Below are 27,367 nucleotides of genomic sequence, written 5' to 3'. Positions count from 1 at the left end.
TTGATGTCAAAAAAAAAAAAAAATATATATATATATATATAGGCTCTTAAAATTGTGGGTAACTTTTTTTTTTTTTTTTTTTTTTTTTTGTGAAAGGAAAATTTGTGGGTTGCCTATATACCAGTAACCCAACTTTTAGTGACTTTGGATTTCAGTATATATTTTAGGTAAGAAATGAAAATCTTCCTTTATTATCTTTTTAAAAAAAATATGATTTTTTTTTTCCAAATACAAAATTTAATAATCTAGACAATTATTAATAGGAATTTGCTATGATCACATTTGTATATGGAACTATTTATTCTATCATTTAAAGAAAATATAATGTGGCAAGATTCGAATGAAGGATTTTAATGTAGAATAGAATTTAAAATCAATTAAAAATATAAATTACAATAATGACATTAGAATTGTAAGGACTCAAAAACTTATGTGATAATATTTTATGTGGTCAACCAAAAGTTAAACTCCTCTAAAATGCACATGAAAATATATACGATATTTTCTCTCTATCTTATTTTCAATTTATAATGTAAATATGAAATATGAAAATTATGATAGTTATTAACTAGCATTTATTACGATTTTGTTTGTGTATAGAACTATATTTTAGCATTAGATATTTCGTGATTATATTTGTATAGGAACTAAATATTCTATCATTTAAAGAGAATGACCAAGTTTGGCTACAATCTTAGATGCATCCTTATGCTTCAACTTCCTCCAAGACATTGACATGTGTTATTGTTTACACATGACTCACTTAATCACACTTAACCAAACCAATACTTGTCATGTGCATTGCACACATGCATGTTAGTTTCTTAGAAGAAGTTGAAGCCTAAGGTTGCAACTAAATTTGTAGCCAAACTTTTTCCAAAAGAGAATATGATTACAAAATATAATTCAAATTTAATTAAAAATATATATTAAAATAATAACATATAAAATTGTATGACCTCAAAAACTTATGGCACAATATTACAAAGTCAACCAAAAGTCAAATTTTGGATTTATATATATAATAGATTATAGAAAACATTAACAAAATATGTTTTTTTTTTTTTCTTTCTTTTATTTTTTTTTAAATATAAAATTTGAGAATTATGGTAATTATTAATAAGCATCTAACTAATGTCCAAAGAAAAGGGTGGATGTGTATGTGAAGATAATGGCAAAGAGTTTGTTGATGATGTCATTCAAACTGTATTTAATGATAATGGGGTTATGCAAAGTTGGGAGATTGAATTGAAGAAGGTGATTGTTAAGTGATCCACCGAATACTTTCCAAGTGCACATGCAAGTCCAATGTTAAGGTATATTCCATTAACATTGATGGAAAAGTTTTTGAGAACATCGTTTCACAAGAAATGGTGGACAAGATTAAGTTAAAGATTGACCCCATGTAAAGCCTTAACAAAAAGAATGGTTTAAGAAAGGTAAAGAGGTAAAGGTAACTAGAAGATATCTTGTTTCTTTTGAAATGGGAAATAATTGTAAACATGAAATTTGGTGTGATATTGTTGCCATGGATGTTGGTCTTTCCTCCTTTGGTGTAGCCTTGGCAATATAATGAGCATGCTATCCATGATGGCCATAGAAATACATATACCCTTAAAATTAGAAAGTTTGAATTTGTCCGTTTGCCAATTTTGAAGGAATGAACTCATAAATCTTTCAAAGAGGAGGGCAGTAATTTTCTTATTTTTCCCAATTGTAATATAAGATAAAATTACTAGAGTGGTGTACATGTTGGTGGCTAAAGAAAAAAAGGAAGCTTGTTAGTGTATTCTATAGCCTACTCAACAAAGTGCACTATCTAATCAATCTAAAGGAGCATGACGAATTGAATAGCAAGTTATGGTCCTCGTGGAGATTTTGAAGAAGGGATATATTAGAGAAAACATGACTCCTTGTGTAGTACCAACCTTACTCATGCAAAAGAAGGATGGCACTTGATAGATTTTTGCTAATAGACACACCATGAACCAAATTATTATCAAATTATCTGGTCATATTACAAGAATTGATGACTAAAAACATATTGAAGAGCAAGAGAATTCCAAAAGAACTTTAGACTGAAGCTATAAATTATGCAGTCTATTTTTCCAATCGTTTTCCACCTTCGTGTATTTGGGAGTATAGCATATCCACATGTACTAGATCAAGAGAGGTCCAAGCTAGATAACAAGAGCGAAAATTATGTCTTCATTGGCTATGATCCTAGCTCTAAAGGCTATAAGCTTAAAAATCCGAGCACTGGAAAATTAATTGTCAGTCAAGATGTGGAATTCGATGAAGAAGTTATGAGAAATTGGAGCACCCAAGAAGAAGAGAAGTATGATTTCTTTCCTTTACTTGAATAGGAATAGCATTTGAATAAAATCCAAGAAGAGCCTGATGCTCCACCTCCATCACCAAAATCTGCCATTTATGAAAGTCCATCCTTGTAATCATCACCATAAGGAAGTAAACAAGAAGAATGAGAAGTCTACAAGATCTCTATGATTCAATGGAGAATATAGATGATCTAATGCTCTTTTATCTGTTTGCTGATTGTGAACCTACAAGAATTAAAGAACTTGTGCGAGATAAGAAATGGATAAATTCAATGGATGAAGAGATCAAGGTAATAAAGAAGAATGATACATGAGAGCTAGCAACTCTTCCACATGGAAAGAAGGCAATTTGTGTAAAATGGATGTACAAGATGAGGAATAATGCAAAAAGGATAGTTGAGAAGGTATTGAATATGATGAAGTATTTGCCCCAATTGCTCAATTGGAAACTATATATTTGCTAATTTCTTTAGCAGCTCAAAACAAATGGAGAATTTATCAAATGGATGAAAAATCTTCTTTTTTGAATGTTTAAATTGAAGAATAAGTTTATATTGAGCAGCCTATAGACTATGTTGTCAAAAAGAAGGAAAACAAAGCTTTGTAGTTTAAGAAATCTCTATATAGCTTGAAACAGGAACCTAGAGCTTGAAACAACCTAATTGACAAATATTTTCAAGAGAAAGATTCTATAAATATGCACATGAACATGAACTATATTTTAAGGTGCAGAAAAAATGGAGGTATTATGATTTTTTTATTTGTATATAAATGATTTGATTTTTATAAGAAACAATCGAAGCAAGTTTGAAGACTTCAAGAAAGCAATGACTAAGGAGTTCGAAATGAGAAATATTTGGCTTATGGCCTATTATCTGGGCATTGGGAAGAAGAAAATGGAAGATGAGATATTCATTTCCTAAGAAGGATATGCTAAGGAGATGTTAGGAACTTGTTGGTTGCTAAAGGGGATGGGTGGGAAGCATTTGAAAATTGATGTGGATTGTAAGTGAATAGACTCAAAGGCATAGAGAAATATTAAGAGAGAAAGGAAATGCAATAAGGAAGAGTTAAGTGCTTACAATTCACATCCATTTTCATACATGGCTTTATCATAACCCATTGCTTTATCCTTTTGCTTACTAATTAAGCATGTGCTCTCACCAACTATGTGATTATAGTGTTACACGTGCCAATAGCTCTTACCAACTCTATCCTAATCCCAACATGTGTAACTAACTAACTAACTCTATCCTATCTTGGGACTAACTTTTAATTGAATGGATGGAACTTAAAGAAGTATTAGCATATTACAACATATATGAGATTCCTAACATTCCCCTCCCATTCCCACAAGGTGTTGTTATAGTTGGCATCATCATCAAAAGAAATCTTCCAAAGGACCAGTATCTTAGTGACATCTTGATCACCATATTCATAAACTTCTCTTTGATTAGTGGTCTCGTGTACTTTCAAAACCCGCTTAAATTCTTGGACCTTGGAATGTTCTTGGATCCTCGAGCCCTCATTTGATTCTTGAACCATTGGAATTGTTGGTTCTTGCATCTTTGATTCTTGAATCACTGACACTTGGATTTTGAATTCTTGAATCGTGAACTCTTGAGTGGCAGCCTATATTGGTGCATTAAGAATTGGTTCTTAGACCTCCAGCATGAAATTCATGGGATTTTGCATCTTGGATGCTTGGTTGATAATCTCCATTGATGCATCAAGGATCGGTGTTCAAAACGGGTCTTGTAGTGCATTTGAAATCCAAACAATTTGTGCATAACCCCGATACTTGCACATCTTGAAAATATTCCCACGCCTCCCCTTACATTTAATAAGAGGTAATGAAAAACATGAGATGTGGTGGCGTGTTTTCTAAAGAAAAGAATTCATAGAGCTTGAGAAGCCGCCAAAAAGGATCTCCACCTTTGATGAGTTGCAACAGATTTCGTCATTTCAAGATTGACAGCTCAGATACCATTTGTTAGGAACCCGATGGTTCCTAAGGGGAATTGGTGGGAAGTGTACGGAAATGGATACGAAATGTCGATGAGTTTACTTAATTCGAGTTAGCCTCCCTCCATAAAGAAATATTAAGAGAGAGAAAATGCACTAAGCAAGAAATTGGTTTATTCTTTAAAATGTTACAGATTAAGGTCACATGCAAGTATACATATAAAACCTAAGTTCTTATCTTGTTGGCCACACATGGCTTAATCCTATTGGCTTATTAATATAGCACGTGCTCTCACCAATTAATCCATATGATTATAGTGTTACATAAGCTAAGAGATCTAACTAACTCTATTCTAATCCCAACATGTGTAACTAACTAACTCAATCCTATCTTGGGACTAAATTCTAATTGAAGGGATGGAAATATAAGAAGTATTAGGATATTAGAACAAATATGAGATTCTGAACAGGAGATCCTCAAGAAATTTTAGATGTCAAATTACAAACTAGTTAGTACTCCTGTGGAATGTGGAATGAAGTTGTCAGAGCATGATGATAGAGAGAGGGTATATCAAACATTCTTCAAGAGTTTGGTTGGAAGTCTGAGGTACCTAATATGCACAAGACCGAACATTCTCTTTGGCGTTGGACTTCTTAGTCGCAACATTGAAGTCCCAACCATGAATCATTTGATGACAGCCAAGAGAATTTTTCGCTATATGAAAGGTACACTAAATTTTGGACTATTATATTCACCCTCGAAAGAGTTTAAACTTGTTGGCTATAGCGATAATGATTGGGCTGGGGACACCAATGATAGAAAGAGTGATAGTGGGTTTGTATTCTATATGGGTGATATTGCATTTGCATGGACATCCAAGAAGCAACCAATTGTGACTGTATGTTGCTACTACCTCTAGTTTTTGTCATGCAATTTGGCTTATAAATTTGTTGATGGTGTTGCAAATGTTGCAAGAAAAAGCTAAAAATTTGTGGACAATAAGTTAACACTGGCTCTTGTAAAGAACCTAGTCTTTCATGACCGAAGCAAGCACATTGATACCTAGTATCATTTTATTTGAGGATGTATTGCTAGAAAAAAAAAAAAAAAAATCCACTTGAGTTTGTGAAGTCACATGATTAGGGTGCAGATATCTTCACCAAGCCACTAAACTGTGATACCTTCTACAATATGCATGCCTAATTTGTGGTGATCAAAAATTAAGTTTAAGAGGAGGTGTTGAAAGTTAAACTTAATTTATGTTATGAAAATCTATTTTATTTATGAAATGAGTTAGTTGAATAGTTATGATACATAAAATAATGAGGCAAGTTTACGTAATGAATGTATAGAGAGATTTTTTTGGAGTTATATAATAAACATAAGGAAAATTATGGTTGGACATGGAGTTTATATACCTCATGCATCCCTCAATTTAAAAAAAGTTTGAAAGAAGAGAAATACAATTATTTAAGAGTTTTCTTACCCTTCTTAAAGGAAGAGTTTTTTTTTTTTTTTTAATTTTTTATTTAAGAAGCGAACATTAAAGGCAGATTTGAAGCAGCTAATTGAAGCTATACAATATGCAAGTGCAACTCTAAAATTCAGGGGAAATAAAAAAAAATTAGATTATACGCTAATTAATAGGCAATAATTAGCAATATTCAAAGACAAAATAACCCGCTTATAGAACTTCAAAACAAGTAGCAGCTACACATATACGTTAAACCCTTCAAGGTAAGAATTGAAAACTGTTTATTTGGTTTACCAAAAAAAAAACTGTTTATTTGTCTTTCTTTTTTTCCTTTTTCCTTTTTCCTTTTTCCTTTCCCTTTTCTTTAGACAGAAACCATAAGATTTTGCAGTACTTTTTCATTTCTTTATTTGATGTTACATAGTACTATTTTTAAAATTATTTTCTCTCTATTTTATGCTACATTGTACTATTTTTTAAATCACTTATTTGGTTTGTTCAGTAAAGGATCTTTATTTTGAGCAGTTGGGTCTCTCACTCTCTCACACACACACACCTTAGAAATCATAAAATCATAGTGAATGCATGAACAAAGCGATCAAGGAATGGACAATGACATATTTTTCTATAGATAGAAAAAAGGGTTTTTCTCTCTAGTCAAAAACAATGAGAAAATAAAAAGGGTTTTTCTATAAGTAGAAAGAAGTGTGAGAAAGAGATTGAAACCTTGAGCTGGCGTATTCAAAGAGCTTTCCTGTTTCAGAAAAGACCATGAGACCAATTTCAGCATCGCAGAGAGTAGAGAGCTCAAAAGCTTTCTTAAAAAGTCCTCTCCTCCTTTTTGAGAATGTCACCTGCCTTGCCGTCGTGTTGTCAATCTTCTTAATCTGAATTTTCCTCCTCGTCATTTTCCCAGATATTAGGTTATCAGATCCTTTTTTCTTTTCTTTTTTTTGCCGCGTAGGTTATCAGACCCTTCAAATTTCTACTTCTATCCAAATTATTAGCCCAACCTAGAATTCCAGATATAGAAACTATTTGCATAGAAAGTTGAGAGAGAGAGAGAGAAGAAAATAGACATGTCTAATAGTACAAAAATAAATTACTCAACGAATAAAGTAAATGTTACGGATTTCGGAATGGTAAAGAGAAATAAAATGAAAGCTGCGTATTATTGTACGGAAGAGGAATATTGTCTTTGATAGAAGTTTAACCAAAGTATCAGATCAAAAATATAACAAAACAAACTGCACTTGCTTTTTCTTTTTCTTTTCCCTTTTTTGTGAAAAAAACTGCACTTACTCAACCAATAAAAGATGGAAAAATAAAATAAAATAAAATCTGAGCATGGGGTGTACCCTTTTTTTTTGTTGGTAAATAGGGGTGTTCCCTTACATAGCCCACATAACTAACAAAATTGTTGTTTCTCAACCAAAAAAAAAACTGTTGTGTAGCATGCACTGTTAAGTCCTACCTCTCTTCAAAAGCAAAATTACGTCATTTTTTTTGCAAGGATTACATTGAAAACATATATAATTAAAATGACTGAATAGGAAAAGAAAAATTAAAACTATTGGAAAAAAATTTAAAACTAGTTAAGATTAGGGGTGCGTTTGTTTTGCGTTTTGGAGCTCAGCGTCTGCATTTGGCTTCTTCTTTTTCTTTTCTCTTTGTTTACCGGTGCCTGGTGCACTGTTCATGGAACATGAACAATGCATCAAGGTAAATGAACAGTGCACTATTCATGTATACAGTAACCAGAATATATTTTTTTATTATTTTATATTTTCAGCAATATAAGTGATATCCAAACGCATACTAGATGATGCATTTTGTATTTAGTCTTCTAAAAAGCTAGGCCAAGAGCCTTGTGAATGGGTAATATTACCCAATTCTTTCATAGAGGAGAACTTGAATTCAAATCATGTAAAAAAAAAAAAACACTCTTTTTAGGTGGTGTGCGTTTAAATTTGAAAAATAGACTAAAATAAAGTTCAAGACAAGGCTATTTAAAGATAGAGATAAAAAGAAAAGTTTATATATATATATATATATATATATATATATGAAAAAGAGGCTAACTAAAGTTAAGAACAAATTAATATCGTTTCTAAATAATTTGTAGGTTTTAGTTTCATCCTTGAACCAATGCTTGTGTTAACTTAATTATTCAATATTGTTTCCTAAAACAAAAACAATAATAACAATTAATTCAATGTTAGACTTGTTCCACGTTCCTTTTAAAAATTGAATGTAGAGTGAATTTCATTTTCACAAAATTGATTTACAAAGGCATGAGACTAGAGAGTTCAAAAGAAATTGGAAAACTATCATTTAATTATATACTCTAAAACTCTAATTTGGTTGGGATTCAGTTGATTTCATTTTAGTCATCTTATGGGTAAAATGTAATAACTGAAAGATTGTAAAATTAAATTGTAATTGGACAATATCATAGGTGGATATAGTGGCAGAGGATTAAAGGAGCCAGGGTGGGGGTGGGGAAGGTAACCCAATTTTTTTTTTTTTTTAAATCTTGAATATTTCTTTCTTTATTTTTTTTAATCCTTACAAATTTTATCAAAAAAATATTATATATATGAAATGGCAAAGTAGCGTGACTTCTAACATCCTAAATCTTAGTTAAAATTTTTAGATATCTATAAATAAAATTATTATTTTAAAGTATATAATTTATTTAAGAAAGTACAAGGTTATTTATATTTATTTAAATAGAATCGCAATTTCATTAGGGTTGGACATTTATAAATTATAATGAACATGTTTATGCTAGCAATTTTCTCCAGTAATAATGAGAAAACAAACAAGGGTTTTGTTCTTACACTTTTGTAAACACCTAATTTTACAACCTGTATTTAATATCATCTGGAGACAAAAGGGTAATTTTACATCCTAAAGGTAATCGTAACTTTTGACCTTAATTTCATTTACTTCATTTAAAACAAATCTTAAAATCTTAATAATCAAAACTATGGGTCACAAGCTCCTATTGAAATCATTGGATTAAAAGATATCATGAAATCAAATTTTAACTACTAGGATATATCCACAAAGTTGAGTCCAATCACGTGTGATTATTAACAATTGATTTTAATTGGTACCACGAGTATTCAATTTAAAATGGGGGGCGTGTCATATTCCTATTCGATTGAAACATAAATAATTGCAAGGTTGCATGCACTTGATTAATTCGATTATCAAATATTAATGACTTCTCAATTATTGTTGTAATTATCCTTTAAAAGGGGCTGTGGGGCCCAAATGATTTATGGGCCAGGCCCATCTACCCGGGGAGAAACCGAAGGCCCAAGCCGAGGAGGGTTATGGCCCAAACTCGACAAGATAGCTTTTGGATACCGCCGAGGGCAGTTCAGTCCTCGGCAGACCCAAAGTACCCCCAGAAAGAAGGGTAAAAACGGTATAGGACTGAAACTTGGAAGAAAGATCTAAAATATCCAGGGAAAGCTGCTGTTACTGCCATTTAATGCTCTGAACCTGACAGAGCCGCATGCTTTGGCTTTTACAACCCTTCCCAACGACTTTGGGTATGGACTAACGGGACAAGTATCAGCCTTGGAAAGGTTGACCCTATACGTGGATGAAGGATAGTGGATGCAGGCGAGTATAAAAGGAAAAATAAGGAACCTAGAGAGGGGGGCGGGGAAAAATGGCCAAAAACCAGAGCCTCCCAGCCCACCTCCAGGAGAAAGACTCCAGGGGTGAAGGAAAACTTAACCTTGTATGAACACCGCGAAAAACCCACCACCTGTCGATCAAGGCCTAGCCTTCCAAACCCACGCTCTACAAATGATATTGTTTAGGCCTTTTTACGTGCAAACCCGACACCGTTAAGGTCCGCCACAAATCGCGTCCTTACGATTGGCGCCGTCTGTGGGAAAGGCTTGTGTGTTGGTATAGGATGTGGGTCGATAGAATTTCTTCGTTATTTCTAACCGTTGGTTATAGAGTTCTAGTATAAAGTTCTGCTAGGGGCTACGTTTCTTGACTAGGGGCTTGGCTGAGGAGCTAACTCCCTTAAAGCTAAGGTCCCCCGTAAAGAGCAAACTAGGCACTTGATAGCGTTAATCATATGGATAAACTCTAGGGGCTTGGCTGAGGAGCTAACTCCCCTAAAGCCAAGATCCCACACAAAGAGAAAACTAGGTTTTGGACTGAACCAAGGCATTGCATGGTCCACGGACTTAAGCCTATGGGGAAACCAACTACCTGGATGAGGAAAACTAGGTTTTGGACAGAACCAAGGCATTGCATGGTCCACGGACTCAAGCCTATGGGGAAACCAACTACCTGGATGAGGAAAACTAGGTTTTGGACAGAATCAAGGCATTGCATAGTCCTTGGACTCAAGCCTATGGGGAAACCAACTACCTGGATGAGGAAAACTAGGTTTTGGACAGAACCAAGGCATTGCATGGTCCACGGACTCAAGCCCATGGGGAAACCAACTACCTGGATGAAGAAAACTAGGTTTTGGACAGAACCAAGGCATTGCATGGTCCTCAGGTCCACGGACTCAAGCCTATGGGGAAACCAACTACCTGGATGAGGAAAACTAGGTTTTGGACAGAACCAGGGCATTGCATGGTCCACGGACTCAAGCCTATGGGGAAACCAACTACCTGGATGAGGAAAACTAGGTTTTGGATAGAACCAGAGCATTGCATGGTCCACGGACTCAAGCCTATGGGGAAACCAACTACCTGGATGAGGAAAACTAGGTTTTGGACAGAACCAGGGCATTGCATAGTCCTCGGACTCAAGCCTATGGGGAAACCAACTGCCTAGATGAGGAAAACTACCAACTGCCTGGATGAGGAAAACTAGGTTTTGGACAGAACCAAGGCATTGCATAGTCCTCGGACTCAAGCCTATGGGGAAACCAACTACCTGGATGAGGAAAACTAAGTTTTGGACAGAACCAGGGCATTGCATAGTCCTCGGACTCAAGCCTATGGGGAAACCAACTACTTGGATGAGGAACCAACTATTTAAAAAAAAAAAAAAAAAAAAAAAAAAACTATGGCACATAAACCTCAAAATCCATCCGAAGAGAACTCCGCGTTAACAGATGGGTTAATACCTTGATTGCGCGGATTCCTCGGTCTACCCTCGGATCCCCAGTATCAAAGGGGTTGATGCGATACGGCGCAACATATTACCCAAAAGCACAACCAAAGTCCCTCGCTACTCGGCTACCCTCTCAGACGAATTATTTAGAGTTTATCGTTCTCGGACATCGCTCTAGCATGCATCGCGCAGCACTCAGCGGTTATCCCGGTTAGTTCCAAGAGTTTAATTTATTGAGGATTAACCTTGTTATGCTTGATAATATTTGTAAGTTTAAACTAGTAGGAATCTGTGTTAAGGCATTTTTTTGCCTGGAATATCATTAAGGGCAAGCTTATATTTAATATTCATGCATAAAGTAGTTGTTACGGAGAAGAAAGATATGTATAGAGAAATAGACACATATTTTATTAAGACCAGGGAACAGTATAGTGTACAATGAAAAGCTAAAACAAAGCTTACATTGAAGCTAACTACGTAAGTAACGAAAAATACAAGAGAGTGAAGATAAAGCCGAGGAGGTAGCACAGAGGAGAAGTTGGCTACTGCCTCGAGACCTTATTCCTCCTCAATGCTTTTGCACGCCCATAACTCAGGCAGCAAAAGAACCCGACTTAAGCCTCACACCGCTGAGGGAAAGATGTAGGGAGCCGAAAGCTGAGGAGCCTTCACCAAAAGTTTGCCTGCAACAAGGCAGAGGTGCTGGGGGCGGAGAATCTTTCTTCTGACACACCAAAAATTTGGCATGAACAGAACCTGCTTCGGATTTTGACTAAAAGAGGGAGAAACACCCTTTCCCCTCTGTCAAACTGGAATATTCTCTTGAATTTGTGCCTCCTTTGCCCGTGCCTCACCATCTGGAGTCTCAGGAGGACACGGCGCTTTTGTGGCGGAGAGAGCTCTTTTGCCCCAACCCTCGCTTCGAACATGATGTACTAGGAGAGAAGATTGAAGGATTTGTGCGAAAGTAAAGCGACTTTCTCTCCTATTTATTTAAGAGATAAGGTGGAGGCATTTTACTCACGCGGCGTCCCAAGGAACGCTACAAACAAAATGTCTCTGGCTCGATTTCCAACGTCGTCTGCAACCCTGAGGCTAAAGGAGTCTCGAGAAGGCGCACCTCGAACACTGGGACGCCAAAAAGTACCGCGTGATCAAAGACTACGGAAATACCTCTTAATTTGCGGGCCCAGTAAATTCGCGGCCCAGGCCCGTTCAGCATAGGAGCCCAGGGACAGAACCAAGGCCTTACATGGTCCTCGGACTCAAGCCTATGGGGAAACCAAGTACATAAAAAATTACAAGTTTTGGACAAACCAAGACCTTGCATGGTCCTCGGACTCAAGCTTATGGGGAAACTAAGTACATAAAAAATCACAAGTTTTGGACAGAACCAAGGCCTTGCATGGTCCTCGGACCCAAGCCTATGGGAAAACCAAGTACAAAAAATTATAATTATTACAAGTTTTGGACAGAACCAAGGCCTTGCATGGTCCTCGGACTCAAGCCTATGGGGAAACCAAGTACATAAAAAAATTACAAGTTTTGGACAGAACCAAGGCCTTGCATGGTCCTCGGACCCAAGCCTATGGAAAACCAAGTACAAAAAATTATAATTATTACAAGTTTTGGACAGAACCAAGGCCTTGTATGGTCCTCGGACCCAAGCCAATGGGGAAACCAAATACTTTGATAAGAAAAGGTTTGAATTTCGTAAGATGGGTTACTTGATAAAAATGTCAGGTCACTTCATCCACGGCTTAAACACCATAAAAGGTTAAGGCCAATAAAGGTGTAAGGAAGGTGGTGGAACGCCCCAGCATTTAGTCGTATAAGAAGGCTGTTCATTTGGTGGGTGATATATCTTCAAATGGTTATTCCTCACACGGCATCAAACCTTCGTTTTTCTCCTCGGCTAGCAGGGGGTAAGTATTACTTTTCACTGGTCGGCCTTATTGTGCCAAGCATTTCTATTAAAGTTATGGCGACATCTTTTTATTATCAAGTATTTTGGTCTTAGTCGTCATTGGTTTAGATGCTACATTATTGTGCCGAGCAGCGTTTGTAAATTTAAAAAAAAGGGGCATAGAGACAAAACATGCGAAATAAAATAACAACAATTTTTATTAATACGAAAAATTATTACAACGTACAAAGAGGGGCTCAAACGAGCCTATACAAAATGTGAACTGCCTAAGCAACAATTACATCCGTAGTACAGATAAGTAAACTGTCAGGCGTCTTTTAAACTCGTCTTCAAAGTCTCTACAATCTCTGCCTCAATACTGCTCATATTACGATAAGAACCTTCTTTGGGAAAAAATGAAGGAGAAGGAAATAGTAAGGAAGAAATCAATGAAGAAGATGGAGGACATGAGTAAAGAAGGAGGAGAAGAAGAGAGAAGAGATGAAAAGAAAGAAAAAGGAGCAAAAGAGGGAGAAGTGAAAGCACCAGGATGGATCTGGTGCTGGGAAGACTAAGAAAGGGAGACGGAGGATAGCACCAGTGAAGGAAGAGAGGAAGAAGTAGAGACACTTAGTCCCTGCCTCGATCCTGACTCCCAACACACTGGAGCCATACTAGGTATGCTCATAGGAGAGCGGTTGGTACTGATGATGGGTGTTCTCGACTCAGTCACGCCGAAAGTTTGACGTGACAAGTCCCTGCTTCGGATTTTGACTGAAAGAAGGGTGAGGTTGATTTTGAGTCTTCGCCATCCCTGTCCCGATCGAGCCATAATGAGCTTTATTGGAACATGGCGTTTATGGGAGGGGTTTGGCTCCTGCATCACTCGTTGTTATGGTAAAGTGTATCACGATTTAGTTTATAAACCAGTGGGTAAAATGAACCCTAGGGGAGGCCAAGTATTTCAAATCTCAGAAGGATGAAAATGGATTCTTTACAAAAACAATAACCTCCTCCCTTCCTTCTTATACAGAGGGTGGAGCGGGAGACATTTAATAGGTTCAGATCTCCAAAGGAATCTGCCAACACAAACATGCCGGTTCCGTTTCTCCACCCCATCAAAACAAACCGCCGAATTAAAGTAGTCTCGTAAATAGTGGTCATTAAAAGCGCGTTTTGGATACCCAAACGATAAGAACGCATCAAGCGCGAAATCAAAAAACTGTCTCATAGACCGGTGCATTTCTTGGACAGATGAAGAGCTGCCAGCATTATTAATAGGCCAAATTGATTGGGCCGTAGGAAGAGGTTCGGCATCACCAAAACCCCCCTTTCCAACCAAGAGGTTGGACAGCCGGGTTTTGAGGGGCTATTGTGGGGCCCAAATGATTTATGGGCCAGGCCTATCTACCCGGGGAGAATCCGAAGGCCCAAGCCGAGGAGGGCTATGACCCAAACTCGACAAGATAGCCTTTGGATACCGCCGAGGGCAGTTCAGTCCTCGGCAGACCCAAAGTACCCCCAGAAAGAAGGGTAAAAACAGTATAGGACTGAAACTTGGAAGAAAGATCTAAAATATCCATGGAAAGCTGCTGTTACTGCCATTTAATGCTCTGAACCTGACAGAGCCGCATGCTTTGGCTTTTACAACCCTTCCCAACGACTTTGGGTATGGACTGACGGGACAAGTATCAGCCTTGGAAAGGTTGACCCTATACGTGGATGAAGGATAGTGGACGCAGGCGAGTATAAAAGGAAAAATAAGGAACCTAGAGAGGGGGGCGGGGAAAAATGGCCAAAAACCAGAGCCTCCCAGCCCACCTCCAGGAGAAAGACTCCAGGGGTGAAGGAAAACTTAACCTTGTATGAACACTGCGAAAAACCCACCGCCTGTCGATCAAGGCCTAGCCTTCCAAACCCACGCTCTACAAATGATATTGTTTGAGCCTTTTTACGTGCGAACCCGACACCGTTAAGGTCCGCCACGAATCGCGTCCTTACAGGGGCAATTAGGCAAAATTAAGGGATTTTAAGGCCCTAATAAATGTGATTGGGTTAAAATGACATTTGCTCACTCTTTTGTCAATATCCTTGAATCATTACCAATGAAAACTTAAAATGTATTGCTCCTTTTTTTTTTTTTTTAATGTGTTGATGCTAATTATATGACCATAATAGGTTTAGACAAATGGTTTTATCATTTTATTTTTATTTTCATAATTCAATAGTTGGAAGAAGAGTATTTGTCAATTGAGCAACAATACTCTTGGCAAAAGGTTTTATAATTTAATGGCACATCTTGTAAAAATGAGGAGACTTAAATGCTTGATAATATCCTTTGATATGCTAAAAAAAATTACTTAAGTTTTAGGCCCAAAAAATGTAAAAAGAAAACCAACAAACTACTAAATATATCAAAATGGAAATTTCATTTATATCATTTAAAACTTACAAAGAGATAAATAGAAAAAGAGAAAGCTCTACTTTATTTCTGTTTGGTAGAATTTACTTTGTAACATGTTTTGGAAGGTTTCAATTTGTTTTCTTCATTATATATAATATAATATAATATAATGGAGAAAACCCATTTATAAAATAATAATAATAACAGAGAAAACCCAGGCCAAGAGAGTAAAATGATACATTTTCCAAATCGAAAGAGTGAAAAAATAACGAAAATGTTGAAACGGGTGTAATATATAATATTGGAATCAAATTAGTAAAATAATAGATTTAGTTCCAGTAAAAGACAAATGGAGCGGTCAACATCTAAACTTTTTCAACAAGAGAAGAGATAAATGGGGTGTTTGGTTTGTATTTCCAAACAACTATTTTCAGTTTTTAAACAGTATTTCACGTATTTTCACACACTTTTTTACCCACACGTATTTCTACAAATGTTTTCAAACAATAATTTTCAGTTTCTAAACACATATACCAAACGGGCTCAAAGGAACTGCATTTTTGAGGCCGTGACTTTTCTTATTTTTTGAAGAAGCAGGCCCACAACTTAAATATAAAAATGGACCACAAAAATAGTACAAAGTGCTATGCTCCACATATGTTGCTCCTCACGCTTGGGAAAAATTAGCCCAGCACTCTTTTCACTTGTTCTACTCAAGAGTACAATTTCTATAAAAATCTTTTAAGTCAAATACCTACTTTGATTAATTTAGCTCAGAGTCTTGATGATTTTATAAAAATCTTTTTAAGTTTAATACCTACCTTGATTAATTTAGCTTAAAGTCCAATATTGGATATTGGGAAAATTTTTATTTTATTCAAGTGTGGTCTTGATCAAGTTCCTATAATCGTTGACCTTTAAGGTCCGTTTGGATACCGCTTATTTTGCTGAAAACTGAAAATAATAAAAAAATTACTGTTCACGCATTTGACACTGTTCATAAGCCTAAAATCACTCATGGACAATGAACAGTGCCAGACACGTGTCCAGGAAAAAAAAAAAAAAAAGGCAGAAAACGAAACGCAAGAAACACAATACCCAAACACAACCTTAGTTTTAAGAGGTCAAACTCAACTAATTTGATGTTAAGATTATCAAAAAAAAAAAAAAAAACACTAATTTGATGTTAAATATGTTCATGTTTTCTTGTTATACCAAAAAATAAATATGTTTGGTGAGATTGCCAGTTGTAAACTTACTAGCATTAAAACACTAAAAATAAATATCACTTCTCCAAAAAATAGAAGCATTAAAACACTAAAAATAAATATCACTTCTCCAAAAAATAGAGTCAATTACTAAAAGAGTTCTAGCACCCCCAAAACAAAACGATAAAAAAAAAAAAAAAACGAAGCTAAAAAGAAAAGAAAAGAAAGGAATGACATTTGATTTATTCGACTTAGCTAGTCCTAAGATTTTAAAAGTTTTTTGATGATTTTGCTTCATGGTGATCGATGAATACCAAATTATATTCATACAATGCAATTTTGACAACAACAAAAAACATATAATTTAAAACCTTGCTTTATTTTTTATATATATATATATAGAGAGAGAGAGAGAGAGAGAGAGAGAGAGAGAGAGAGAGAGAGAGAGAGAGAGAGCCAAGACAAGATCTAGTTAAATATGGATGAAACCTGTGAAGTGCTAATCTTGAGTTGCCAAGGAAGACTAGGAAATAGAACAATCCAACCTAAAAAATTCAAAATAAAAAACAAAACAAAAAAAGAAAAAAGAAAACAGTGGGAGCAAATTAATATTATGAATTATGATGTCACTTTTCTCAAGTTGATGCAAGAATCTGGATTGCAAAATCAAAGGAAGCTCACAGAAGTCTTATTGCAAGCAAGATTGACTTGAAAACATTTTTAGACCTTAAGGCTTAAAACAAGTGTACTCAAAAGCACCATTCATGATAAAGAAATGTTGTGGCAAATATGTAATACTGGCAATCACACCAAGACAAACAAAACCTATTGCAGAATTGTGAATCAATTTATCAATAGTTTGACTTGCCATCAGTCTCAAACCTACACTCGACCTTTTCCAACACCCTCTACTTCATTTTCCACTGTAATAAATTAACCTTTGATTCATCCATAAAAATGATTAAGCATCCAAAATTTACCATATACACATCCAGACTCTTAGAATCAGCTGGTGGAAACAAATTGGTCTTACAAAAAATTAATTACAACTCTGAGCTAGGATTTGTATTTACTTAGCCATGGCCTTTTTAAAAAGAGAATCCATGTATGCTTCTTGATCTTCACTATACTTCAAATTCATTTAGGAAAAGGTAGCCTGCAAGACATAGAACGATGCACTAAGGCAAACAGTTTCTCTATAGTAGCGGCATGCAGTCAATGATGCTAGTTAAGTTGCTATACAAACAGAAGAATTGCTCATTGACAAGTTGAAAGTGACATCAACCTGTGGTTGCAACCATTAATTTCACCAACAAATTTATCTTTCAGTACCATATAAGCCCATATAGAACTATAAATTAGAATATAGTACATATTGTAATGCTAAATCCAAAGAAATGACTAAACCTAAGGACAAATTTATCAATTTGGTCAAGTTCCTCTATCGAAACTACAACTATATGCTATATGGCCCCTAAATATTGAGGTTTGATGCAAATATCCTTTGATTGAATCCTGAATATTATTTCATACTTCATCCAAAAAACTAAAAAATTTTAAGAATTTCACAAACTTACCCCAACTTGAGAGATATGTCTGAACTGTCATTGTCTTGAGGATCAGATGAGCTGCAAATGTTGGTGATTGACTCAGATGACTGACCTTGTTCAAGTACATGTGTTTGAGTGCTAAACAAATTCTCCATCTGTGGAAGAGACATTTTTTATAACTGAGATAGGAAGAGAGGAGGAAGAACTTTTTCTATTAAAAAAATAAAAAAGACCTATAACCTGTTTTAGTCGTTGGTTTTCTTCCATCAGTTGGGCTCCCTGTATTAAAAGAATAAGATGAACAGAGAGCCATTACTAAGAATTCTTAGCCTTCAATACAAAATATAATATATAATTAATATGGTAGATTTACCTAACTTCTTATATATGAAATCGATGCATTATGAATTGATATAGGTCAGGTGATAGGATAAACAATATGACATTCAGTTCTGAATTTATGTTGACAATGGTTTCAACTAAATATTCAATGGTGGTTGTTACTTGTTTTTAGCCATGTAAACTTTTCCTTTCTCCACCCATTGAGCTAGCCAGTGCACACAAAGACCACTATTTTTATGAACTTGCACCAACTTGCATGAACATTATGACAAAGTTTTACAGCTGACATTTGCTAAAGATGGATTTAGGGTTTAAGCATATAACATTATAGTAGTCCTAATTGTACACATTACTAACTATATTACTGCAATCCTAGGGTTAACGCAGAGTTAGTCTACTACCTATTCCCTTAAATAAGTACACTATTATACACAAAATTCAATAATAAATAAGTAGTTGTTTAAAAATTTCTACTGTTCACGTAGGACACAGACAAAACCTCCTTAATTCCTTGTGTTCTTTCAACTTCTCTTAGTTTCTTCCTTCCACCTAATATTTCAAGATTTTACCATGATATCATTATGGAGCGGATCATCACTAAAGTACGAAACTGTTATACATTGAAACCATATGAACTTTAGCTCAAGGGCATTGGTCTGTTTCGGAAATGTCTTGCAAACATTATAATAATTGTATGAAATGTCCTGCAAAGATTTAAAGTTTGGAAAATGACCTTTTGCTGAAGGGCAATGATCTCTTCCAGAAATCTTTCACCCTGCAAGACAAAAGTTTCTTATATTAAGATAATGTACATAAATTTCAACACTCCATTATAATGCCGGCAAACACAGATAAAAAAGAGAGACAAGCCTTTGTTACTATAACACGTCTCAGGCCTATTTCAAGCTCTTTCTCTAGTTTCTGTAATTCTTCTATATCCATTCCAGGGAGCTCTTCTCCTCTAATCTTCCTGTGTTAAGTGTGAACATTTCTCAACATTAATTTATTGTGGTATGTATATGTCTTTACGGTAACAAGATGATAGTGATGTAGCTATAATACCTCAGTTCATGTGTCTTCTCCTCAATTTCCTTGCTCAACATGGTGTAGGAGGTACCGTTCTCAAGCTAATATAAACAATTGCCGTTCATGAAGATTTTTTAAATGTGATGTGTAACTGAGCACTTAAATATAACGACGGTTCTAAAATATGTAAGTGTTGAAGTAGGCCCGCATGTGTGGCTTGAATTGCCACAAGCCCAAGTCAATTACAAGTAAACCAAATACACCTTGTAATAGGAAACCACAAGTCCAAGTCGATCACAGCAGTTGACCAATACAATTGATACAAAGAATCCTATATTGCCGACTTAAGCATAGCAATATATAAGTGCTAGTGTGCGGCAATTATAAGAGACAATTTCTAAAACCAAGGAGCAGCCACATAAGAAGAAGAAGAATAGAGTTTTGTTGTCTTGTGGGTGAGAGTGAGAGAGTTAGAGTGTATTGAGATTTAGGTTTCTAGAAAGTGTTATTATGCACTATTGTATCTCCTTATTTTTATAGTGAAATTTCTCCGTCGTCACCGTAGAGATAGATAGTTTGCCGAACCACGTAAATTCTTATGTTCTTTGTGTGAGCTTGTTATTCAATTTCTGCTTATTTACTATTATTAATTTGAGTCCTAGGGTGTTATTTGCACAACAAGTGGTATTAGAGCCATGTTAGGATTCAACCTTTTGAATTCAGTAAAGATGTCAAGCACGGAGTATGACGTAGAGAAGTTTTATGGTAAAGGAAAATTTTCCCTTTGGCAAAGGCGGATGAAGGATCTCCTAATTCAACAAGGAGTTCATAAAGCCTTGCTTGGGAAGGAGAAAAAACCGAAAACAATGAAGGATGAAAAATGGGTAGAGATGGATGAGAAAGCAGCTAGCGCTATTCGTCTCAACCTAAGTGATGAGGTTATTCACAACATCCTAGAAGCAAAGACCACAAAAGAAGTTTGGGTCAAACTAAAAGGTCTTTATATGAGAAAGAATCTGACGAACAAGTTGTATGTGAAGAAGCAACTTTACAGTTTGCATATGAAGGAGGGTTCAGATCTGTTGGAGCATCTCAACACGTTTAACATGTTGAACACCCAATTGTCAGGTTCTAGGGTGAATTATGAGGACAAAGGTAAAGCGTTAATCTTATTAGCATCGCTGCCTACACATTTTGATCATCTAGTGACTACGTTGATGTACTGGAAAAAGACTGTAGTACTCGATAAGGTGACTAGTGCTCTGTTGTCACACGTAAAGATGAAGCTAGATGACAATGGTTCTCATGCTAATGGACTTATTGTAAAGTCAAAGTCGAGTAATCGGCGTAGAAGTGAGCCAAAATCCAGTGGGAAGAGATCTCAGTCTAGATCATGTATAAAGAAAGATGTAGAGTGCTTTTATTGTCACAAGAAAGGGCACTATAAGAATTAGTATAAAAAGCTGAAAGAGCATTTAGAGGAGAAGAGGAATGGAAAGAGGCCCCTAGAATCAACTAGTGGTGTTGAAGAAATATCAGATGAAAGTGAGGTTGGTGCAAGTTTACTTTCAGTCTCATTCAAGTAATAATGTTCTACTAAAATCTTGGGTTTTAGATTCAGCATGCTCATATCATATGACTCCAAAGAAAGATTGGATTGACATGTATAAGCCTTACAATGGTGGTATGGTCCAAATGGGTAATGATGCTACATGCCCGGTTATTGGGATTGGTACTATGAAGATCAAGATGTTTGATAAAGTTGAAAGAGTTCTTAGTAATATCAAACATATTCTAGATCTTAGGAAGAATTTAATTTCTTTAGGAATATTGGATGATTTGGGGTACTCATACACATCAAAGGGTGAAATCATGAAGATTACCAAAGATGCTTTGATGGTTATGAAGAGACAGAAAGTAAGCACGCTTTACAGATTGATTGGGAACACAGTTGTAGGAAGAGTTGCAGTCACCACTCTGATAGAGTCCAACACTGATGACACAAAATTATGGCAAATGCAACTTGGCCATATTGGTGAACGTGGTGTGTTAGAGCTACACGAAAAATTTATTGAAGGGGGTGAAGACATGCAAGCTAGACTTCTGTGTGTATTGTGTGTATTAGAAGTAGCATAACGTCAATTTCAAGATAGGCTTTCCAACAAGTAAAGGTGTTCTTGACTATGTGATGCAGCCACCCTTTATCCTTAGGCCAGCCAACCAACCCCCCTCTACCATTGGAACTGACAACCAGCCACCCTCTACAAGCCAAATAGTCAGCCAACCTTTCTGACCTCTTAGGGCAGCTAGTAGCCTCTTATTTTGACTTCTCATATCTGCCATGTATCCTCTTTAATCACAGCTTCGACTTATGTAACTATTAGCTACTTTATTTCCTAAAAGTTAAAGATTATAAATAGGCTTGCTATGTAAGAGTACAATCAGTTTTTGATGTGAATATAATTTAGTTTTAGACCTTGACAAAAACTTGTTTCTCCAGTTTCTCTGTAATTCCAGCTTTAATTCTTAATTTTAACGCAATTCTAGTTCAAGTTCTTAATCAATTGATCATGATTCCCATCATTTGGTATTAGAGCACAGATCTGGTCCTCTTTTTCCCTACCACTTTGATCATTTGAGCCCTAGATTTCCTTGTGTTTGTTTTTTTCTCCCTTCATTCAAGATCCTAGAATTTAGATCTAGGTTCCTTGTGCCAGTCAAATCATTGGTTGTTGCAGATACCACATATTTGATCACTTGTGCTATTGCTTCTATTTACAATTTTTTTCAAAGATTGTGAAGTTTCAAATGGCTCAAAGAAGGAGAGGAAGGAGAGGTGGAATAAGGGGGAATCAAATGGAGGTTGGGGAAGGAGTTGAAGCCAACCCTCCGGTGGGGAGGAATGTTGGACGGAATCAAAATATAGAGAGAGAAGACACAATTGCTAAATTAAGGAGACAAGTTGCGACACTCACGGAGGTGGTGCAGCGTAGGCAGCCTCCTCATGAGAATACTGATGAGTTCGATGACTCTCATTCTCATTTTGAGAACCCTTTTGGAGTTCCCCCAAGGGGTAGACCTTATGTGGAAAGAAGTGAGCGAAGGCTTGACTACAACTTCAAGGTTGAAATTCCAGAATTTCAAGGGAGTCTTAAAACGAAAGACTTTGTAGATTGGTTTAACACCGTTGAAAGGGTGTTTGATTATTATGAAGTTATGGATGAAAAGAAAGTGAAGCTAGTCGCTATTCACCTTGAAGGGAGAGCTTCCGCTTGGTGGGAACAATTGCAAATTTCTCGCCAAAGATGTGGTAAAGTCAAGATCAAGAGTAGGGAGAAGATGAAGAAGAAGCTCTGTGAAATTGCAATTTCCTCCTTTCAACTATACCCAATCACTCTACAAAGACCTACACAACCTTAAGCAAGAGGGAATTGTAGAGGAGTATACGGAGGCGTTTCACCAACTTGTAGTAAGGGTAGATTTGAATGAAAGTGAAGAAAAAATGGTTGCAAGGTACTTGACTGGATTGAAGCCATCCATCCAAGATGTCCTTAGTCTTCAATCATTGTGGAACGTGTCAGAAGCCTACAACTAGGCTTTACTGGTAGAGAAGCAACAAACTAGGCCAACTTTAAGGTCTGGACAGTGGGGTTCCAGGTTTGGTCAGGGGATCTCTAGCCAATATAAGGTTGGGAATACAAGTATAAATGGGAGAGGAGAAACTTCTGGGGTTGAACAGCAACCAGCAGGTTCTAAATCTGCTATTATAGCCCCAAAACAGTTCCAAACAGCCGCTGTTGGCGGGGGTAGACAGCAACAGGTGGGTACTTTCAAATGTTTCAAGTGTGGAGAGCCGGGGCATCGATCTTCGGATTGTAGGAAGAAGGCTCTTATGTTGAAGGAAGTAAAAGAGCTTGAACATGAAGATGGAGAACCCATTTTTGATCAACCTTCAAACGAGGTTGGTGGTGATTTTGAAGAAGAAGAGGGCTTGACACTTGTGATGAGAAAGACTCTTCTTGCTCCTAAATTGAATTCCGAAGAAGATTGGTTTGAGAACCAATATTTTTTATACAACTTGCAGCATTGGAGGAAGTGTTTGTAGTATGATCATCGATGGGGGAAGTTGTGAAAATGTGGTCTCTCAGGAGGTGGTTGATAAGTTGAGGCTTGCCACTCAAGATCACCCACATCCCTACAAAATTTCTTGGTTCAAAAAGGGTAATGAGGTGAAAGTAACAAAACATTGCTTGGTGCCATTTTCTATCCGGAAGAAATATTTTGATGAAGTTTGGTGTGATGTAGTACCAATGGATCCATGCCATATCCTTCTTGGAAGACCTTGGCAATATGATCGCCAAACGATGCATGATGGGAAGAAGAATACCTATACCTTAAGCAAAGACAATCAGCAATTTACTTTGCTGCCAATGAAGGAAAAGGTGACTTCTAAATCCTCTACAACCTCTTTACTCACTTCTAAAAGCTTCATTCAAGAAAGTCAAGATAGTGGCTACATTTTGGCATTAATTCCAGTCAACACAATGGCTAGAACTGATGTTCCTAGTGCTGTCACTGAGTTATTACAGCAATATGGTGATGTTCTTCCCCATGAGTTGCCTCCTAACTTGCCTCCTATGCGAGACATTCAACATGCCATTGATTTGGTACCAGGTGGACCCCTTCCAAACAAGGCAGCATATCGTATGGCTCCAAAGGAAAATGAAGAGTTGTAAAAGCAAGTTCAAGAGCTTCTTGATAGAGGCTACATTGAGGCTAGTATTAGCCCTTGTGCGGTACCCGCTCTCTTGACTCCTAAGAAGGATGGCTCTTGGAGGATGTGTGTGGATAGTCGAGCTATCAACAAGATCACAATCAAGTATCGTTTTCCAATTCCTACATTGGATGACATGCTAGATTGCTTGGCGGGTGCAAAGGTGTTTTCTAAGATTGATTTGCGAAGTGGGTATCATCAAATTAGAATTTGCTCAGGAAATGAATGGAAGACGGCCTTCAAGACACATCATGGATTATTTGAATGGCTTGTTATGCTATTTGGTTTGACAAATGCACCTAGCACTTTCATGAGGGTGATGACACAAATGTTGCAACCACTATTGGGGGTTTGTGTTGTGGTGTATTTTGATGATATTTTGGTGTATAGCCGCTATTTGGAGGATCACTTGGTGCATTTACAGCTTGTGCTTGACATTTTGAGGAGAGAAGAGTTTTATGGTAACATGAAAAAGTGTAGCTTTGGGATGGATCAAGTGATGTTCTTGGGGTATGTTGTGTCTTCCAAAGGAGTGTTCATGGATGAAAACAAGCTTAAGGCAATTGTTGATTGGCCTACACCTTCTAGTGTGCATGAGGTGAGGAGTTTCCATGGTCTTGCTACCTTTTATGGAAGGTTTATTAGCAATTTTAGCACCATTGCAGCACCTCTCACCAATTGTCTCAAACAAAAGTCCTTTGTTTAGACTAATGAAGCCCAAGAAAGCTTCCAACTTTTGAAGAGGAAGTTAATTGAAGCTCCTATCCTTGCCTTGCCCAATTTTGAAAAGATATTTGAGCTTAATTGAGATGCCTCAGGAATGGGAATTGGTGGTGTCCTTAGCGAAGAAGGGCAGCCCATATCATTCTTTAGTGAGAAGTTGAATGAAGCAAAACTTAGGTATTCTACCTATGACAAGGAATTTTATGCTATTGTTCAAGCCATCAAGCATTGGAGTTACTATTTGGCCTACAAGGAGTTTATTCTACAAATCGATCATGAGGCTTTGTAATATCTCAATAGCCAATCTAATGTGAACAAGAGGCATGCTAAGTGGGTAAGTGTTTTGCAGCAATTCACTTTCTCATTGAAACATCAGTCGGGAATTTTCAACAAAGTGGTCTATGGGTTGAGTAGGAGGACTAATTTCTTGGTGGAAATGCAAGCTAAGGTTGCTGGTTTTAAAGTTTTCAAGGAGAGTTACCAAACATTTAAAGCGTTATTTTCCAACTGAAACTTGAGGGCAAGTTTCCTTTATGGAGGGGAGTATGATGCAGCCACCCTCTATCCTTAGGCCAACCAACCAACCCCCCCTCTACCATTAGGACTGACAACCAGCCACCTCTACAAGCCAAACAGCCAGCCAACCTTTCTGACCTCTTAGGGCAACCAGCAGCCCCTTATTTTGACTTCCCATATCTGCCATGTATCCTCTTTAATTACAGCTTTGACTTATGTAACTATTATACTTTATTTCCTAATAGTTAAAGATTATAAATAGGCTAGTATTGTAAGAGTACAATCAGTTTTTGATGTAAATATAATTTAGTTTTAGACCTAGATAGAAACTTGTTTCTCCAGTTTCTCTGTAATTCCAACTTTAATTCTTAATTTTAATGCAATTCTAGTTCAAGTTCTAAATCAATTGATCTTGATTCCCATCACTATGTTCATTCAGATGTTTGGAGTCCAATTTCAGTTTCTTCTCATAGCGATGCTCAGTACTTTGTCAATTTCTATGATGACCACTCTAGAAGGGTATGGATTTATTTTATGAGGCATAAGTCTGATGTGTTTGGCATATTTAAAAAGTGGAAAGCGCAAGTTGAAAATCAGACTAGCAGGAAAATTAAATACTTTAGAATAGATAATGGACTATAGTACAGAGATAAAAAAAAATTATAAGATTTTGTGAATTAGAAGGTATTACTCGTCACTTCACAGTTAAAGAAACTCCATAGCGGAATGGGGTTGTAGAGAGAATGAACAAAACCTTTGTAGAAAGAGCCAAATGCATGAGATTGAATACGGTTGCCTAAGGTGTTCTTAGCAGAGACGGTAAACAAAGCAAGCTTCATTATTAATAAATCTCCATCATCAGCTATTGATTTCAAGATTTTAGAAGAGGTTTGGTCAGGTAGACCAGTTGATTATTTGAGTCTAAAAATCTTTGGTTGTCTAACTTATGTGCATGTGCAGAGTGGGGAGCGTTCTTAATTGGATTTGAAGTCGAGAAAATGCTTATTTCTTGGTTTTGAAAAAGGTGTTAAAGGCTACAAGCTTTGGGATCCAATCTCAAAGAAAATGGTGACCATTAGAGATGTCATATTTGATGAAGCGTTTATGTTGAGACAGAATGAAGCAAAGACATGATAAAAGTTCATAGAAGAAATTAACTGTTGAGGTGGAGTTTGACAAGAATAGTTCACCCAGTGATAAGGGTAATGATAATGATATTGATCCACAACAACAACAAGAAGAGCCATATTCAATTGCTAAAGGTAGAGAGAAGCAGGTTTACAAAGCACCACATAGATATGGCATTGAAGATATGGTTAGCTTTGCTCTCATAACCAGTAGTGGAGATCCATTGTCCTATAGGAATATAGAAGAGATGGGGTCACTACAGAAGAATAAGACTTGGGAATCATTGAAATTGTCCAAGGGAAAGAAGGCTATTGGTTGCAAGTGGGTATACCGCAAGAAAGAAGCATTATCAGAAATTGAAGGTGAATAATTCAAGGCACAGTTAGTGGCTAAGGATTACTCACAAAAAGAGAAAGAGAATGCACCTAGTATGTTAACAAAGCCAATTTCAATAGAAAAGTTCAAGAGCTGCTTCAACATGATCAGTGTTTGCAACTTTTGAGCCCTTAAGGTCTAAGACGGAGGCGATGGAGGAATTTGCTAGTGTAACTTGATCTATTCAAACCAAGGTGGAGATTTGTTGAGGCGGGCCAACATGTGTGGCTTGAATTGCCACAAGCCTAAGTCAATTACAAGTAAACCAAATACAACTTGTAATAGGAAAACACAAGTCGAAGTCGGTCACTACAGAAGAATAAGACTTGGGAATCATTGAAATTGTCCAAGGGAAAGAAGGCTATTGGTTGCAAGTGGGTATACCGCAAGAAAGAAGCATTATCAGAAATTGAAGGTGAATAATTCAAGGCACAGTTAGTGGCTAAGGATTACTCACAAAAAGAGAAAGAGAATGCACCTAGTATGTTAACAAAGCCAATTTCAATAGAAAAGTTCAAGAGCTGCTT

The 27,367-nt window shown here is 36.5% G+C and overlaps 2 protein-coding genes across 6 annotated transcripts in view; both read right to left on the bottom strand.

Moving 5' to 3' along the window:
* LOC115968145 (MADS-box protein JOINTLESS-like) overlaps positions 1 to 6,712 on the bottom strand; it is a 32,687-nt gene extending 25,975 nt beyond the window's left edge. For all 3 annotated transcript variants that reach the window (XM_031087436.1, XM_031087438.1, XM_031087437.1), the window contains exon 1: positions 6,506 to 6,712. In XM_031087436.1, coding sequence (XP_030943296.1) covers positions 6,506 to 6,687 — 182 coding nt within the window. In that variant the 5' untranslated portion in view covers positions 6,688 to 6,712. The remainder of the gene's footprint in view (positions 1 to 6,505) is intronic.
* Positions 6,713 to 6,726: 14 nt separating this feature from the next.
* The window catches only part of LOC115968141 (MADS-box protein JOINTLESS-like), a 29,193-nt gene continuing 8,552 nt past the window's right edge, over positions 6,727 to 27,367 (bottom strand). Inside the window, exons 3-9 of one of the 3 annotated variants that reach the window (XM_031087428.1) lie at positions 19,361 to 19,425; positions 19,169 to 19,268; positions 19,032 to 19,073; positions 18,197 to 18,235; positions 17,984 to 18,111; positions 16,896 to 16,951; positions 6,727 to 6,792 (exon numbers count right to left, since the gene is read on the bottom strand). In XM_031087428.1, coding sequence (XP_030943288.1) covers positions 16,930 to 16,951; positions 17,984 to 18,111; positions 18,197 to 18,235; positions 19,032 to 19,073; positions 19,169 to 19,268; positions 19,361 to 19,425 — 396 coding nt within the window. In that variant the 3' untranslated portion in view covers positions 6,727 to 6,792; positions 16,896 to 16,929. The other 2 variants (XM_031087429.1, XM_031087427.1) reach the window with 2 other exon arrangements.

This window comes from Quercus lobata, chromosome 11 (genome assembly GCF_001633185.2).
Source record: "Quercus lobata isolate SW786 chromosome 11, ValleyOak3.0 Primary Assembly, whole genome shotgun sequence".
NCBI lineage: Eukaryota > Viridiplantae > Streptophyta > Magnoliopsida > Fagales > Fagaceae > Quercus > Quercus lobata.
The sequence above is the reverse complement of the archived record's forward strand: the minus strand, read 5'-3'. Positions and strand labels throughout refer to the sequence as shown.